Genomic DNA, 17,655 nt, shown 5'->3' on the forward strand with positions numbered 1-17,655 from the left:
GTGGGTGGGTGAGTGGGTGGGTTAGTGGGTGGGTGGGTTAGTGGGTGGGTGGGTGGGTGAGTGGGTGGGTGGGTGGGTGGGTGAATGAGTGGGTGAGTGAGTGAGTAGGTGAATGAAAGAGTGGGTGGGTGGGTGGGTGAATATGTGGGTGGGTGAGTGGGTGGGTGAGTGGGTGGGTGAGTGGGTGGGTGGGTGAGTGGGTGGGTGGGTGGGTGAGTGAGTGAGTGAGTGGGTGGGTGAGTGGGTGGGTGGGTGGGTGAGTGGGTGGGTGGGTGAGTGGGTGGGTGGGTGAGTGGGTGGGTGAGTGGGTGGGTGGGTGAGTGGGGCAGTGGGTGGGTGGGTGAGTAGGGCGGTGAGTGGGTAGGTGGGTGAGTGGATGGGTGGGTGAGTGGGTGAGTTGATGGGTGGGTGAGTGAGTGGGTGAGTTGGTGGGTGAGTGGGTGAATGAGTGGGTGGGTGAATGGGTGGGTGAGTGGGTGAGTGGGTGAGTGGGTGGGTGGGTGAGTGGGTGAGTGAGTGGGTGAGTGGGTGGGTGGGTGGGTGGGTGAGTGGGTGGGTGGGTGAGTGGGTGGGTGGGTGAGTGAGTGGGTGGGTGAGTGGGTGAGTGGGTGGGTGAGTGGGTGGGTGAGTGGGTGAGTGGGTGGGTGGGTGAGTGGGGCGGTGGGTAGTTGGGTTGGTGAGTGGTTGGGTGGGTGGCTGAGTGAGAGAATGGCTGAGAGAGTGGCTGAGTGGATGGGTGAGTGGTTTGTTGGGAGTGATTGATTAGCTACTCGCTACTAACAGCACTTGCCCCTTCCAGCCCTGCTAGAGGCTACCTGGGAGATTGCATAGCCTCTACCAGCTTCTAAAGTGGTGTCACGGAGTGGGCAGTTGCAGGCCTGAGCCTTTGTCCGTGTCCTCCGGCAGATCACGGTATTCCGCATGGGATCAGAGGGTCACCAGGACATCGACCTGGCCATCCTCACCGCACTCCTCAAAGGTACACGATGGCCGTGTGGGTGGGTGGGGTTCACGATGGCCGTGTGGGTGGGTGGGGTTCACGATGGCCGTGTGGGTGGGTGGGGTTCACAGTGGCCGTGTGGGTGGGTGGGGTTCATGATGGCCGTGTGGGTGGGTGGGGTTCACGATGGCCGTGTGGGTGGGTGGGGTTCACGATGGCCGTGTGGGTAGGTGGGGTTCACGATGGCCGTGTGGGTGGGTGGGGTTCACGGTGGCCGTGTGGGTGGGTGGGGTTCACGATGGCCGTGTGGGTGGGTGGGGTTCACAGTGGCCGTGTGGGTGGGTGGGGTTCACGATGGCCGTGTGGGTGGGGTTCATGATGGCCGTGTGGGTGGGTGGGGTTCACGATGGCCGTGTGGGTGGGTGGGGTTCACGGTGGCCGTGTGGGTGGGTGGGGTTCACGATGGCCGTGTGGGTGGGTGGGGTTCACGGTGGCCGTGTGGGTGGGTGGGGTTCACGATGGCCGTGTGGGTGGGTGGGGTTCACAGTGGCCGTGTGGGTGGGTGGGGTTCACGATGGCCGTGTGGGTGGGTGGGGTTCACGATGGCCGTGTGGGTGGGTGGGGTTCACGATGGCCGTGTGGGTGGGTGGGGTTCACGATGGCCGTGTGGGTGGGTGGGGTTCACGATGGCCGTGTGGGTGGGTGGGGTTCACGACGGCTGTGTGGGTGGGTGGGGTTCACTGTGGCCGTGTGGGTGGGTGGGGTTCACGATGGCCGTGTGGGTGGGTGAGGTTCACGGTGGCCGTGTGGGTGGGTGGGGTTCACGATGGCCGTGTGGGTGGGGTTCATGATGGCCGTGTGGGTGGGTGGGGTTCACGATGGCCGTGTGGGTGGGTGGGGTTCACGATGGCCGTGTGGGTGGGTGGGGTTCACGATGGCCGTGTGGGTGGGTGGGGTTCACGATGGCCGTGTGGGTGGGTGGGGTTCACAATGGCCGTGTGGGTGGGTGGGGTTCACGGTGGCCGTGTGGGTGGGTGGGGTTCACAATGGCCGTGTGGGTGGGTGGGGTTCACGGTGGCCGTGTGGGTGGGTGGGGTTCACGATGGCCGTGTGGGTGGGTGGGTGAGGTTCACGATGGCCGTGTGGGTGGGTGGGGTTCACGATGGCCGTGTGGGTGGGTGATGTTCACTGTGTCCGTGTCTCTCTCTACCCGTGGGGTTCACGGTGGTTCTTCTTGTCTTCAGGTACCAACGCCTCCGCTCCGGATCAGCTGAGCCTGGCTCTGGCGTGGAACCGCGTGGACATCGCTCGGAGCCAGATCTTCGTTTATGGGCAACACTGGCCGGTGAGTGACTCCGTACGCCGTGAGTCCAGATCGCGGCGGGAGAGAGGCTGGGGTAGTGGTAGTGATGGGGGTAGTGATGGGGGCAGTGATGGGGGTAGTGATGGGGGTAGTGGTAGGGGTAGTGGTGGAGGTAGTGGTGGGGGTAGTGGTGGGGGTAGTGGTGGGGGTAGTGGTGGGGGTAGTGGTGGGGGTAGTGGTGGGGGTAGTGATGGGGGTAGTGATGGGGGCAGTGATGGGGGTAGTGATGGGGGTAGTGGTAGGGGTAGTGGTGGGGGTAGTGATGGGGGTAGTGATGGGGGTAGTGATGGGGGTAGTGATGGGGGTAGTGGTGGGGGTAGTGATGGGGGTAGTGGTAGGGGTAGTGGTAGGGGTAGTGGTGGGGGTAGTGGTGGGGGTAGTGGTGGGGGTAGTGGTGGGGGTAGTGATGGGGGTAGTGATGGGGGTAGTGATGGGGGTAGTGATGGGGGTAGTGGTGGGGGTAGTGATGGGGGTAGTGGTAGGGGTAGTGGTAGGGGTAGTGGTGGGGGTAGTGGTGGGGGTAGTGGTGGGGGTAGTGGTGGGGGTAGTGATGGGGGTAGTGATGGGGGTAGTGATGGGGGTAGTGGTGGGGGTAGTGGTGGGGGTAGTGGTGGGGGTAGTGGTAGGGGTAGTGGTGGGGGTAGTGGTGGGGGTAGTGATGGGGATAGTGATGGGGGTAGTGATGGGGGTAGTGATGGGGGTAGTGGTAGGGGTAGTGATGGGGGTAGTGATGGGGGTAGTGATGGGGGTAGTGATGGGGGTAGTGATGGGGGTAGTGGTGGGGGTAGTGGTGGGGGTAGTGGTGGGGGTAGTGGTGGGGGTAGTGATGGGGGTAGTGATGGGGGTAGTGATGGGGGTAGTGGTAGGGGTAGTGATAGGGGTAGTGGTGGGGGTAGTGATGGGGGTAGTGGTAGGGGTAGTGATGGGGGTAGTGGTGGGGGTAGTGATGGGGGTAGTGGTAGGGGTAGTGATGGGGGTAGTGATGGGGGTAGTGATGGGGGTAGTGATGGGGGTAGTGATGGGGGTAGTGATGGGGGTAGTGATGGGGGTAGTGGTGGGGGTAGTGATGGGGGTAGTGGTGGGGGTAGTGATAGGGGTAGTGGTGGGGGTAGTGATGGGGGTAGTGATGGGGGTAGTGGTGGGGGTAGTGATGGGGGTAGTGATGGGGGTAGTGATAGGGGTAGTGGTGGGGGTAGTGGTGGGGTTAGTGATAGGGGTAGTGATGGGGGTAGTGGTGGGGGTAGTGATGGGGGTAGTGATGGGGGTAGTGATGGGGGTAGTGATGGGGGTAGTGGTGGGGGTAGTGATAGGGGTAGTGGTGGGGGTAGTGGTGGGGGTAGTGATGGGGGTAGTGGTGGGGGTAGTGATGGGGGTAGTGATGGGGGTAGTGATGGGGGTAGTGATAGGGGTAGTGATGGGGGTAGTGGTAGGGGTAGTGGTGGGGGTATTGATGGGGGTAGTGATGGGGGTAGTGGTGGGGTTAGTGATGGGGGTAGTGGTAGGGGTAGTGGTGGGGGTAGTGATGGGGGTAGTGATGGGGGTAGTGATGGGGGTAGTGATGGGGGTAGTGGTGGGGGTAGTGGTGGGGGTAGTGATAGGGGTAGTGGTGGGGGTAGTGGTGGGGGTAGTGATGGGGGTAGTGGTGGGGGTAGTGATGGGGGTAGTGGTAGGGGTAGTGGTGGGGGTAGTGATGGGGGTAGTGATGGGGGTAGTGATGGGGGTAGTGATGGGGGTAGTGGTGGGGGTAGTGGTGGGGGTAGTGATAGGGGTAGTGGTGGGGGTAGTGGTGGGGGTAGTGATGGGGGTAGTGGTGGGGGTAGTGATGGGGGTAGTGATGGGGGTAGTGATAGGGGTAGTGGTAGGGGTAGTGGTGGGGGTAGTGATGGGGGTAGTGGTGGGGGTAGTGATGGGGGTAGTGATGGGGGTAGTGATGGGGGTAGTGGTAGGGGTAGTGATAGGGGTAGTGATGGGGGTAGTGAATGGGGGTAGTGATGGGGGTAGTGATAGGGGTAGTGGTGGGGGTAGTGGTAGGGGTAGTGGTAGGGGTAGTGATAGGGGTAGTGATGGGGGTAGTGGTGGGGGTAGTGATGGGGGTAGTGGTAGGGGTAGTGGTGGGGGTAGTGATGGGGGTAGTGGTGGGGGTAGTGATGGGGGTAGTGATGGGGGTAGTGGTGGGGGTAGTGATGGGGGTAGTGGTGGGGGTAGTGATGGGGGTAGTGATGGGGGTAGTGATGGGGGTAGTGATGGGGGTAGTGGTGGGGGTAGTGATAGGGGTAGTGGTGGGGGTAGTGGTGGGGGTAGTGATGGGGGTAGTGATGGGGGTAGTGATGGGGGTAGTGATGGGGGTAGTGATAGGGGTAGTGATGGGGGTAGTGGTAGGGGTAGTGATGGGGGTAGTGGTAGGGGTAGTGGTGGGGGTAGTGGTGGGGTTAGTGATAGGGGTAGTGATGGGGGTAGTGGTGGGGGTAGTGATGGGGGTAGTGATGGGGGTAGTGATGGGGGTAGTGATGGGGGTAGTGGTGGGGGTAGTGATAGGGGTAGTGGTGGGGGTAGTGGTGGGGGTAGTGATGGGGGTAGTGGTGGGGGTAGTGATGGGGGTAGTGATGGGGGTAGTGATAGGGGTAGTGATAGGGGTAGTGGTAGGGGTAGTGGTAGGGGTAGTGATAGGGGTAGTGATAGGGGTAGTGGTGGGGGTAGTGATGGGGGTAGTGGTGGGGGTAGTGGTAGGGGTAGTGATGGGGGTAGTGATGGGGGTAGTGATGGGGGTAGTGATGGGGGTAGTGATGGGGGTAGTGGTAGGGGTAGTGATGGGGGTAGTGGTAGGGGTAGTGGTAGGGGTAGTGATAGGGGTAGTGATAGGGGTAGTGGTGGGGGTAGTGATGGGGGTAGTGGTGGGGGTAGTGATGGGGGTAGTGGTGGGGGTAGTGATGGGGGTAGTGATGGGGGTAGTGATGGGGGTAGTGATGGGGGTAGTGGTGGGGGTAGTGGTGGGGGTAGTGGTAGGGGTAGTGGTAGGGGTAGTGATGGGGTTAGTGGTGGGGGTAGTGATGGGGGTAGTGGTGGGGGGTAGTGGTGGTGGTAGTGGTGGGGGTAGTGGTGGGGGGTAGTGATGGGGGTAGTGATGGGGGTAGTGGTGGGGGGTAGTGGTGGGGGTAGTGATGGGGGTAGTGATGGGGGTAGTGATGGGGGTAGTGATGGGGGTAGTGGTGGGGGGTAGTGATAGGGGTAGTGGTGGGGGTAGTGGTGGGGGGTAGTGATGGGGGTAGTGATGGGGGGTAGTGGTGGGGGTAGTGGTAGGGGTAGTGATGGGGGTAGTGGTGGGGGGTAGTGGTGGGGGTAGTGGTAGGGGTAGTGGTAGGGGTAGTGATGGGGGTAGTGGTGGGGGTAGTGATGGGGGTAGTGGTGGGGGTAGTGGTGGTGGTAGTGGTGGGGGTAGTGGTGGGGGTAGTGATGGGGGTAGTGATGGGGGTAGTGGTGGGGGTAGTGGTGGGGGTAGTGGTGGGGGTAGTGATAGGGGTAGTGGTGGGGGTAGTGGTGGTGGGTAGTGATGGGGGTAGTGTTGGGGGTAGTGGTGGGGGTAGTGGTAGGGGTAGTGATGGGGGTAGTGGTGGGGGTAGTGGTGGTGGTAGTGGTGGGGGTAGTGGTGGGGTAGTGATGGGGGTAGTGATGGGGGTAGTGATGGGGGTAGTGATGGGGGTAGTGGTGGGGGTAGTGATAGGGGTAGTGGTGGGGGTAGTGGTGGGGGTAGTGATGGGGGTAGTGATGGGGGTAGTGGTGGGGGTAGTGGTAGGGGTAGTGATGGGGGTAGTGGTGGGGGTAGTGGTGGGGGTAGTGGTGGGGGGTAGTGGTAGGGGTAGTGGTAGGGGTAGTGGTGGGGGTAGTGGTGGGGGTAGTGGTAGGGGTAGTGATGGGAGTAGTGATGGGGGGTAGTGGTAGGGGTAGTGGTAGGGGTAGTGGTGGGGGGTAGTGGTGGGGGTAGTGGTGGGGGTAGTGATGGGGGTAGTGATGGGGGTAGTGATGGGGGGTAGTGGTGGGGGTAGTGGTTGGGGGTAGTGGTGGGGGTAGTGGTAGGGGTAGTGATGGGGGTAGTGATGGGGGGTAGTGATGGGGTAGTGTTGGGAGTAGTGTGGGGGTAGTGGTGGGGGTAGTGATAGGGGTAGTGATGGGGGTAGTGATGGGGGTAGTGATGGAGGTAGTGATGGGGGTAGTGATGGGGGTAGTGATGGGGGTAGTGATGGGGGTAGTGGTGGGGGGTAGTGATAGGGGTAGTGATGGGGGTAGTGATGGGGGTAGTGATGGGGGTAGTGATGGGGGTAGTGATGGGGGTAGTGGTGGGGGTAGTGATGGGGGTAGTGATGGGGGTAGTGGTGGGGGTAGTGATGGGGGTAGTGATGGGGGTAGTGATGGGGGTAGTGATGGGGGTAGTGATGGGGGTAGTGATTGGGGTAGTGGTGGGGTAGTGGTGGGGGTAGTGATGGGGGTAGTGATGGGGGTAGTGATGGGGGTAGTGGTGGGGGTAGTGGTGGGGGTAGTGATGGGGGTAGTGATGGGGGTAGTGATGGGGGTAGTGATGGGGGTAGTGATGGGGGTAGTGGTGGGGGTAGTGATGGGGGTAGTGATGGGGGTAGTGGTGGGGGTAGTGGTGGGGGTAGTGATGGGGGTAGTGATGGGGGTAGTGATGGGGGTAGTGATGGGGGTAGTGATGGGGGTAGTGATGGGGGTAGTGGTGGGGGTAGTGATGGGGGTAGTGATGGGGGTAGTGGTGGGGGTAGTGATGGGGGTAGTGATGGGGGTAGTGATGGGGGTAGTGATGGGGGTAGTGATGGGGGTAGTGATGGGGGTAGTGGTGGGGGTAGTGGTGGGGGTAGTGATGGGGGTAGTGATGGGGGTAGTGATGGGGGTAGTGATGGGGGTAGTGATGGGGGTAGTGGTGGGGGTATTGATGGGGGTAGTGATGGGGGTAGTGATGGGGGTAGTGATGGGGGTAGTGATGGGGGTAGTGGTGGGGGTAGTGATGGGGTAGTGATGGGGTAGTGATGGGGGTAGTGATGGGGGTAGTGATGGGGGTAGTGATGGGGGTAGTGATGGGGGTAGTGATGGGGGTAGTGATGGGGGTAGTGATGGGGGTAGTGGTGGGGGGTAGTGGTGGGGGTAGTGATGGGGGTAGTGATGGGGGTAGTGATGGGGGTAGTGATGGGGGTAGTGATGGGGGTAGTGATGGGGTAGTGGTGGGGGTATTGATGGGGGTAGTGATGGGGGTAGTGATGGGGGTAGTGATGGGGGTAGTGATGGGGGTAGTGATGGGGGTAGTGATGGGGGTAGTGATGGGGGTAGTGATGGGGGTAGTGGTGGGGGTATTGATGGGGGTAGTGATGGGGGTAGTGATGGGGGGTAGTGATGGGGGTAGTGGTGGGGGTAGTGGTGGGGGTAGTGGTAGGGGTAGTGATGGGGGTAGTGGTGGGGGTAGTGATGGGGGTAGTGATGGGGGTAGTGATGGGGGTAGTGGTGGGGGTAGTGATGGGGGTAGTGGTGGGGGTAGTGGTGGGGGTAGTGATGGGGGTAGTGATAGGGGTAGTGGTGGGGGTAGTGGTGGGGGTAGTGATGGGGGTAGTGATGGGGTAGTGATGGGGGAGTGGTGGGGGTAGTGGTGGGGGTAGTGGATGGTGGTAGTGGTGGGGGTAGTGGGTGGGGGTAGTGATGGGGGTAGTGATGGGGGTAGTGGTGGGGGTAGTGGTGGGGGTAGTGAGGGGTAGATTGGGGGTAGTGAGTGGGGGTAGTGATGGGGGTAGTGGTGGGGGTAGTGGTGGGGGTAGTGGTGGGGGTAGTGGTGGGGGTAGTGATGGGGGTAGTGATGGGGGTAGTGGTGGGGTAGTGGTGGGGTAGTGGTTGGGGGTAGTGGTGGGGGTAGTGATGGGGGTAGTGATGGGGGTAGTGATGGGGGTAGTGATGGGGGTAGTGATGGGGGTAGTGGTGGGGGTAGTGGTGGGGGTAGTGGTGGGGTAGTGGTGGGGGTAGTGGTAGGGGTAGTGATGGGGGTCGTGGTGGGGGTAGTGATGGGGGTAGTGGTGGGGGTAGTGGTGGGGGTAGTGGTGGGGGTAGTGGTGGGGGTAGTGATGGGGGTAGTGATGGGGGTAGTGGTGGGGGTAGTGATGGGGGTAGTGATGGGGGTAGTGATGGGGGTAGTGGTGGGGGTAGTGATGGGGGTAGTGGTGGGGGTAGTGATGGGGGTAGTGGTGGGGTAGTGATGGGGGGTAGTGATGGGGGTAGTGATGGGGGTAGTGATGGGGGTAGTGATGGGGGTGTGATGGGGGTAGTGGTGGGGGGTAGTGATGGGGGTAGTGATGGGGGTAGTGATGGGGGTAGTGGTGGGGGTATTGATGGGGGTAGTGATGGGGGGTAGTGATGGGGGTAGTGATGGGGGTTAGTGATGGGGGGTAGTGGTGGGGGTAGTGATGGGGGTAGTGATGGGGGTAGTGATGGGGGTAGTGATGGGGGTAGTGATGGGGGTAGTGATGGGGGTAGGGATAGGGGTAGTGATAGGGTAGTGATGGGGGTAGTGATGGGGTAGTGATGGGGGTAGTGATGGGGGTAGGGATGGGGGTAGTGATGGGGGTAGTTATGGGGGTAGGGATGGGGGTAGTGATGGGGTAGTTATAGGGGTAGTGATAGGGGTAGTGATGGGGGGTAGTGATGGGGGTAGTGATGGGGTAGTGATGGGGGTAGTGATGGGGGTAGTGGTGGGGGTAGTGATGGGGGTAGGGATGGGGGTAGTTATGGGGGGGTAGGGGATGGGGTAGTTATGGGGGTAGTGATGGGGGTAGTTATGGGGGTAGGATGGGGTAGTGATGGGGGTAGTGATGGGGGTAGGGTGGGGGTAGTGATGGGGGTAGTTATAGGGGTAGTGGTAAGGGGTAGTGATGGGGGTAGTGATGGGGGTAGTGATGGGGGTAGTGGTGGGGGTAGGGATGGGGGGTAGTGATGGGGGTAGTGATGGGGGGTAGGGATGGGGGTAGTTATGGGGGTAGTGATGGGGGTAGGGATGGGGGTAGTTATGGGGGTAGGGATGGGGGTAGTGATGGGGGTAGTTATAGGGGTAGTTATAGGGGTAGTGATGGGGGTAGTGATGGGGGTAGTGATAGTGACAGTGATAGGGGTAGAGGCAGTGATAGTCATACTGGTAGGAACCTCCTGGTTACACCAGCCCACAGGGGAATTATTGTGTCCGTCCGTCCGTCCGTCGTGCAGGAGGGGCTGGGTGGGGAGGGAGGGGCTGGGTGGGGAGGGTGGGGCTGGGTGGGGGGTGGGAGGGGAGGGGCTGGGTGGGGAGGGGCTGGGTGGGGGGTGGTGGGAGGGGTGGGGCTGGGTGGGGAGGGTGGGGAGGGGCTGGGTGGGGTGAGGTGGGGCTGGGTGGGAGGTGGGAGGGGTGGGGCTGGGCGGGGAGGGGCTGGGTGGGGAGGGTGCGGCTGGGTGGGGAGGGAGGGGCTGGGTGGGGAGGGTGGGGCTGGGTGGGGGGTGGGAGGGGAGGGCTGGGTGGGGAGGGGCTGGGTGGGGGGTGGTGGGAGGGGTGGGGCTGGGTGGGGAGGGTGGGGAGGGGCTGGGTGGGGTGAGGTGGGGCTGGGTGGGAGGTGGGAGGGGGTGGGGCTGGGCGGGGAGGGGCTGGTCATCCCGTTGGTGCCCTTATCAACTCAACGTTTCACCTACTCATGCCGGCTTGTGCCCGCCCTCACAGTCGGGCATATTTGCGGAATACACCACGCCGCCGTTGAACCTGCAGGCCATTGACCGAGCAACCCAACGTGTTCCTACCAGCTCCCTCCGCAGCAGGAATGTGTTTAAGGCAGTGATAGTGATAGAGGCAGTCACAGTGATAGTGTCAAAGAAAGTGATAATGATCGTGGTGGGTGGCAGGGGTAACGCATCCCATGGGTGGGTGAGTGGGGGGGTGGGTGGGTGAGTGGGTGAGTGGGTGAGTGGGTGGGTGAGTGGGTGAGTGGGTGGGTGAGTGGGTGGGTGAGTGGGTGGGTGAGTGGGTGAGTGGGTGGGTGGGTGAGTGGGTGGGTGTGGGTGAGTGGGGGGTGGGTGATTGGGTGGGTGGGTGAGTGGGTGGGTGAGTGGGTGGGTGGGTGGGTGAGTGGGGGGTGGGTGAGTGGGGGGTGGGTGAGTGGGTGGGTGGGTGAGTGGGTGAGTGGGTGGGTGGGTGAGTGGGTGGGTGGGTGAGTGGGTGAGTGGGTGGGTGGTTGGGTGAGTGGGTGAGTGGGTGGGGTGGGTGGGTGAGTGGGGGGTGGGTGAGTGGGTGGGTGGGTGGGTGAGTGGGGGGGTGGGTGGGTGAGTGGGGGGTGGGTGGGTGGGTGAGTGGGTGGGTGGGTGAGTGGGTGAGTGGGTGGGTGGGTGGGTGGGTGAGTGGGGGGTGGGTGAGTGGGTGGGTGGGTGGGTGGGTGAGTGGGTGAGTGGGTGGATGAGTGGGTGGGTGGGTGAGTGGGTGGGTGGGTGAGTGAGTGAGTGGGTGGGTGGGTGAGTGGGTGGGTGAGTGGGTGGGTGGGTGAGTGGGTGGGTGGGTGGGTGAGTGGGGGGTGGGTGAGTGGGTGGGTGAGTGGGTGGGTGGGTGAGTGGGTGGGTGGGTGAGTGGGTGGGTGGGTGGGTGGGTGGGTGAGTGGGTGGGTGGGTGAGTGGGTGGGTGAGTGGGTGGGTGGGTGAGTGGGTGGGTGGGTGAGTGGGGGGTGGGTGAGTGGGTGAGTGGGGGGTGGGTGAGTGGGTGGGTGGGTGGGTGGGTGAGTGGGTGAGTGGGGGGTGGGTGAGTGGGTGGGTGAGTGGGTGAGTGGGTGGGTGAGTGGGTGAGTGGGTGGGTGAGTGGGGGGTGGGTGAGTGGGTGGGTGGGTGAGTGAGTGGGTGGGTGGGTGGGTGAGTGAGTGGGTGGGTGGGTGGGTGGGTGAGTGAGTGAGTGGGTGGGTGGGTGAGTGAGTGGGTGGGTGGGTGGGTGAGTGGGGGGTGGGTGGGTGAGTGGGTGGGTGAGTGGGGGGTGGGTGAGTGGGTGGGTGGGTGAGTGGGGGGTGGGTGGGTGAGTGGGTGGGTGGGTGAGTGGGGGGTGGGTGAGTGGGTGGGTGGGTGAGTGGGGGGTGGGTGAGTGGGTGGGTGGGTGAGTGGGTGGGTGGGTGAGTGGGTGAGTTAGTTAGTGAGTGGGTGGGTGGGTGGGTGAGTGGGTGGGTGGGTGAGTGGGTGAGTGGGTGGGTGGGTGAGTGGGTGAGTGGGTGGGTGGGTGGGTGGGTGAGTGGGTGGGTGGGTGAGTGGGTGGGGTGGGTGGGTGAGTGGGTGGGTGGGTGGGTGGGTGAGTGGGTGAGTGGGTGGGTGAGTGGGTGAGTGGGTGGGTGGTTGGGTGAGTGGGTGAGTGGGTGGGTGGGTGGGTGAGTGGGGGGTGGGTGAGTGGGTGGGTGGGTGGGTGAGTGGGGGGGGTGGGTGGGTGAGTGGGGGGTGGGTGGGTGGGTGAGTGGGTGGGTGGGTGAGTGGGTGGGTGGGTGAGTGGGTGAGTGGGTGGGTGGGTGGGTGAGTGGGGGGTGGGTGAGTGGGTGGGTGGGTGAGTGGGTAAGTGGGTGGATGAGTGGGTGGGTGGGTGAGTGGGTGGGTGGGTGAGTGAGTGGGTGGGTGGGTGGGTGGGTGGGTGAGTGGGTGGGTGAGTGGGTGGGTGGGTGAGTGGGTGGGTGGGTGGGTGAGTGGGGGGTGGGTGAGTGGGTGGGTGAGTGGGTGGGTGGGTGAGTGGGTGGGTGGGTGAGTGGGTGGGTGGGTGGGTGGGTGAGTGGGTGGGTGGGTGGGTGAGTGGGTGGGTGGGTGAGTGGGTGGGTGAGTGGGTGGGTGGGTGAGTGGGTGGGTGGGTGAGTGGGGGGTGGGTGAGTGGGTGAGTGGGTGAGTGGGGGGTGGGTGAGTGGGTGGGTGGGTGGGTGAGTGGGTGAGTGGGGGGTGGGTGAGTGGGTGAGTGGGTGAGTGGGTGGGTGAGTGGGGGGTGGGTGAGTGGGTGGGTGGGTGAGTGAGTGGGTGGGTGGGTGGGTGGGTGAGTGAGTGGGTGGGTGGGTGGGTGAGTGAGTGGGTGGGTAGGTGGGTGGGTGAGTGAGTGGGTGGGTGGGTGGGTGAGTGGGGGGTGGGTGGGTGAGTGGGTGGGTGAGTGGGGGGTGGGTGAGTGGGTGGGTGGGTGAGTGGGGGGTGGGTGGGTGAGTGGGTGGGTGGGTGAGTGGGGGGTGGGTGAGTGGGTGGGTGGGTGAGTGGGGGGTGGGTGAGTGGGTGGGTGGGTGAGTGGGTGGGTGGGTGAGTGGGTGAGTTAGTTAGTGAGTGGGTGGGTGGGTGGGTGAGTGGGTGGGTGGGTGGGTGGGTGGGTGAGTGGGTGGGTGGGTGGGTGGGTGAGTGGGTGAGTGGGTGGGTGGTTGGGTGAGTGGGTGGGTGGGTGAGTGGGTGGGTGGGTGAGTGGGTGGGTGGGTGGGTGAGTGGGTGGGTGGGTGGGTGAGTGGGTGGGTGGGTGAGTGGGTGGGTGGGTGGGTGAGTGGGTGAGTGGGGGGTGGGTGAGTGGGTGGGTGGGTGGGTGAGTGGGTGAGTGGGGGGTGGGTGAGTGGGTGGGTGAGTGGGTGAGTGGGTGGGTGAGTGGGTGAGTGGGTGGGTGAGTGGGGGGTGGGTGAGTGGGTGGGTGGGTGAGTGAGTGGGTGGGTGGGTGGGTGAGTGAGTGGGTGGGTGGGTGGGTGGGTGAGTGGGTGGGTGGGTGGGTGGGTGAGTGAGTGGGTGGGTGGGTGGGTGAGTGGGGGGTGGGTGGGTGAGTGGGTGGGTGAGTGGGGGGTGGGTGAGTGGGTGGGTGGGTGAGTGGGGGGTGGGTGGGTGAGTGGGTGGGTGGGTGAGTGGGGGGTGGGTGAGTGGGTGGGTGGGTGAGTGGGGGGTGGGTGAGTGGGTGGGTGGGTGAGTGGTGGGTGGGTGGGTGAGTGGGGGGTGGGTGAGTGGGTGGGTGGGTGAGTGGGTGAGTTAGTTACTGAGTGGGTGGGTGGGTGGGTGAGTGGGTGGGTGGGTGGGTGAGTGGGTGGGTGGGTGGGTGAGTGAGTGGGTGAGTGGGTGGGTGAGTGGGTGGGTGGGGGGGTGGGTGGGTGAGTGGGTGGGTGGGTGGGTGGGTGGGTGAGTGGGTGGGTGGGTGGGTGAGTGGGTGGGTGGGTGGGTGAGTGGGTGGGTGGGTGAGTGGGTGGGTGGGGGGGTGGGTGGGTGAGTGGGTGGGTGGGTGAGTGGGTGAGTGGGTGGGTGAGTGGGTGAGTGGGTGGGTGAGTGGGTGAGTGGGTGGGTGGGTGAGTGGGTGGGTGGGTGAGTGGGTGAGTGGGTGGGTGAGTGAGTGGGTGGGTGGGGGGGTGGGTGGGTGAGTGGGTGGGTGGGTGAGCGAGTGGGTGGGTGAGTGAGTGAGTGGTTGAGTGAGTGAGTGGGTGGGTGAGTGGGTGGGTGAGTGGGTGAGTGGGTGAGTGAGTGGGTGGGTGAGTGAGTGAGTGGTTGAGTGAGTGAGTGGTTGAGTGAGTGAGTGGGTGGGTGAGTGAGTGAGTGGTTGAGTGAGTGAGTGGGTGAGTGGGTGGGTGGGTGAGTGGGTGGGTGGGTGAGCGAGTGGGTGGGTGAGCGAGTGAGTGAGTGGTTGAGTGAGTGAGTGGGTGGGTGAGTGAGTGAGTGAGTTGGTATCATGTCTATGATTCATCTATGATTGATCAACCCTCTGTGACCTCTATGATTCACTCCGTGACGTGGCTATGATTTTTCTATGATTTATTCGCTATGATTTTCCAATGATTTGTCGATGATTTTTTTATGATTTATTCGCTATGATTTTCCAATGATTTGTCGATGATTTGTCGATGATTTTTCTATGATTTATTCGCTATGATTTTCCAATGATTTGTCGATGATTTTTCTATGATTTATTCGCTATGATTTGTCGATGATTTGCCCCGTGCGCGTCTGTGTCCGCGTCTCCTTTGACTCACCGTCTCTGTCTCTCTGTCTCGCCTTGTCTGTTCCCGTCTGCCCGTGGCTTCCATCGACGGAATTCATTTGACAACCTCCACCACCACCACCACAACCACCACCACCATCACCTCCACCACCACCACCTCCGCTACCACCACCACCACCTCCACCACCACCGCCACCGCTACCACCACCACCACCACCACCTCCACTACCACCACCACCACCGCTACCACCACCACCACCACCGCTACCACCACCACCACCACCACCGACACCACCACCACCACCGCTACCACCACCACCACCTCCACTACCACCACCACCACCGCTACCACCACCACCACCACCGCTACCACCACCACCACCGACACCACCACCGCCACCACCACCTCCACTACCACCACCACCGCTACCACCACCACCACCACCACCGCTACCACCACCACCTCCGCTACCACCACCACCACCACCGCTACCACCACCACCACCGCCACCACCACCACCGCTACCACCACCACCACCGCTACCACCACCACCACCGCTACCACCACCACCACCGCTACCACCACCTCCGCTACCACCACCACCACCGCTACCACCACCTCCACCACCACCTCCACCACCACCACCACCGCTACCACCACCACCACCGCTACCACCACCTCCACCGCTACCACCACCTCCACTACCACCACCACCACCACCACCGCTACCACCACCTCCGCTACCACCACCTCCACCACCACCGACACCACCGACACCACCACCACCACCACCACCGACACCACCACCGACACCACCACCACCACCGCCACCACCACCACCACCGCCACCACCTCCGCTACCACCACCTCCGCTACCACCACCACCGCTACCACCACCACCGCTACCACCACCACCACCGACACCACCACCGCCACCACCACCTCCGCTACCACCTCCACCACCACCGCCACCACCACCTCCGCTACCACCACCACCACCACCACCTCCGCTACCACCACCACCACCTCCACCACCACCACCACCACCTCCGCTACCACCACCACCGCTACCACCACCACCACCACCACCACCACCTCCGCTACCACCACCACCGCTACCACCACCACCACCGCTACCACCACCACCACCACCGCCACCACCACCTCCGCTACCACCACCACCACCGCCACCACCACCACCGCTACCACCACCGACACCGCCACCACCACCGACACCGCCACCACCACCACCACCACCGCTACCACCACCACCCCCACCTCCACCACCACCACCGCCACCACCACCTCCACTACCACCACCACCACCATCACCACCGCTACCACCACCACCGCCTCCATACACACACACACGTGGTGATGATGATGCTACTGGTGATGGTGGTGATGGTGGTGGTGGTGATGATGGTGGTGGTGGTGGTGATGATGGTGGTGGTGATGATGCTACTGGTGATGGTGGTGATGGTGGTGATGGTGGTGGTGGTGGTGATGATGGTGGTGGTGGTGGTGATGATGGTGGTGGTGATGATGATGGTGGTGGTGGTGATGATGGTGGTGGTGGTGATGATGGTGGTGGTGGTGGTGATGATGGTGGTGGTGATGATGCTACTGGTGATGGTGGTGATGGTGGTGATGGTGGTGGTGGTGGTGATGATGGTGGTGGTGGTGATGATGGTGGTGGTGATGATGATGGTGGTGGTGGTGGTGATGATGGTGGTGGTGGTGATGATGGTGGTGGTGGTGGTGGTGATGGTGGTGGTGGTGATGATGGTGGTGGTGGTGATGATGATGATGGTGGTGGTGGTGGTGGTGATGATGGTGGTGGTGGTGATGATGGTGGTGGTGATGATGATGGTGGTGGTGGTGATGATGGTGGTGGTGATGATGGTGATGATGGTGGTGATGATGGTGATGATGATGATTGTGATGATGATGATTGTGATGATTGTGATGATCATGGTGATGATGATTGTGATGATGATGATGATCATGGTGATGATGATGATTGTGATGATGATGATTGTGATGATTGTGATGATCATGGTGATGATGATTGTGATGATGATGATCACGATCACGGTGATGATGATGATTGTGATGATGATGATTGTGATGATCATGGTGATGATGATTGTGATGATGATGATGATGATCACGGTGATGATGATGATTGTGATGATGATGATTGTGATGATTGTGATGATCATGGTGATGATGATTGTGATGATGATGATTGTGATGATGATTGTGATGATGATGATGATGATCACGGTGATGATGATGATTGTGATGATGATGATTGTGATGATTGTGATGATCATGGTGATGATGATTGTGATGATGATGATTGTGATGATGATGATGATGATGATCATGGTGATGATGATTGTGATGATGATGATGATCATGGTGATGATGATGATTGTGATGATGATGATTGTGATAATGATGATTGTGATAATGATTGTGATGATGATCACGGTGATGATGATGATTGTGATGATGATGATTGTGATGATGATGATGATGATGATCATGGTGATGATGATTGTGATGATGATGATGATGATCATGGTGATGATGATGATTGTGATGATCATGGTGATGATGATTGTGATGATGATGATTGTGATAATGATTGTGATGATGATCACGGTGATGATGATGATTGTGATGATTGTGATGATTGTGATGATCATGGTGATGATGATTGTGATGATGATGACCACGATCACGGTGATGATGATGATTGTGATGATGATGATGATTGTGATAATGATTGTGATGATGATTGTGATGATGATGATGATGATCACGGTGATGATGATGATTGTGATGATGATGATTGTGATGATGATGATTGTGATGATGATGATTGTGATAATGATTGTGATGATGATTGTGATGATGATTGTGATGATCGTGATGATAACCATGGTGATGGTGATGATGATGATGATCAGACCACGCTGCCCTCTGAGGGTGACAAAGAATTGGGGGGCACAGCTGAGGGCTCCAGGCCCCACCGCAGCAAGAAGGGGGGGGGCGGTGACCCCCCCAGGGGAAAGGGGACCAAGGGGGGAGGGGCGAAGGTGAAGGGGAGGGGGGAGAAGGGGGGGAAGGGGGATAAGGGGGAGGAGGAGGAGTTGGACCCACGGACGCAGGCACTCCTCAACTGGGTGAGTGGGGGGTGGGGGGGTGGGGTGGGTGGGTGGGGGGGTGGGTGGGGGGGGGGGGGGGTGAGTGGGTGGGTGGGTGGTGGGTGAGTAGGTGAGTGGGTGGGTGGGTGAGTAGGTGAGTGGGTGGGTAGGTGAGTGGGTGGGTGGGTGAGTAGGTGAGTAGGTGAGTGGGTGGGTGGGTGAGTAGGTGAGTGGGTGGGTGGGTGA

At 61.3% G+C, this 17,655-nt stretch overlaps 1 protein-coding gene across 1 annotated transcript in view; it reads left to right on the top strand.

The window, feature by feature from the left end:
• Positions 1-17,655, top strand: part of LOC144954107 (transient receptor potential cation channel subfamily M member 3-like) — a gene marked incomplete at its 5' end in the record, with an annotated part of 50,998 nt that overhangs the window by 30,478 nt on the left and 2,865 nt on the right. Inside the window, 2 exons of the mRNA XM_078884682.1 lie at positions 907-979; positions 2,185-2,285. Of these exons, the coding sequence (XP_078740808.1) occupies positions 907-979; positions 2,185-2,285 (174 nt within the window). The remainder of the gene's footprint in view (positions 1-906; positions 980-2,184; positions 2,286-17,655) is intronic.

Source organism: Lampetra fluviatilis, unplaced genomic scaffold (genome assembly GCF_964198595.1).
Source record: "Lampetra fluviatilis unplaced genomic scaffold, kcLamFluv1.1 SCAFFOLD_620, whole genome shotgun sequence".
Classification (NCBI taxonomy): Eukaryota; Metazoa; Chordata; class Hyperoartia; order Petromyzontiformes; family Petromyzontidae; genus Lampetra; species Lampetra fluviatilis.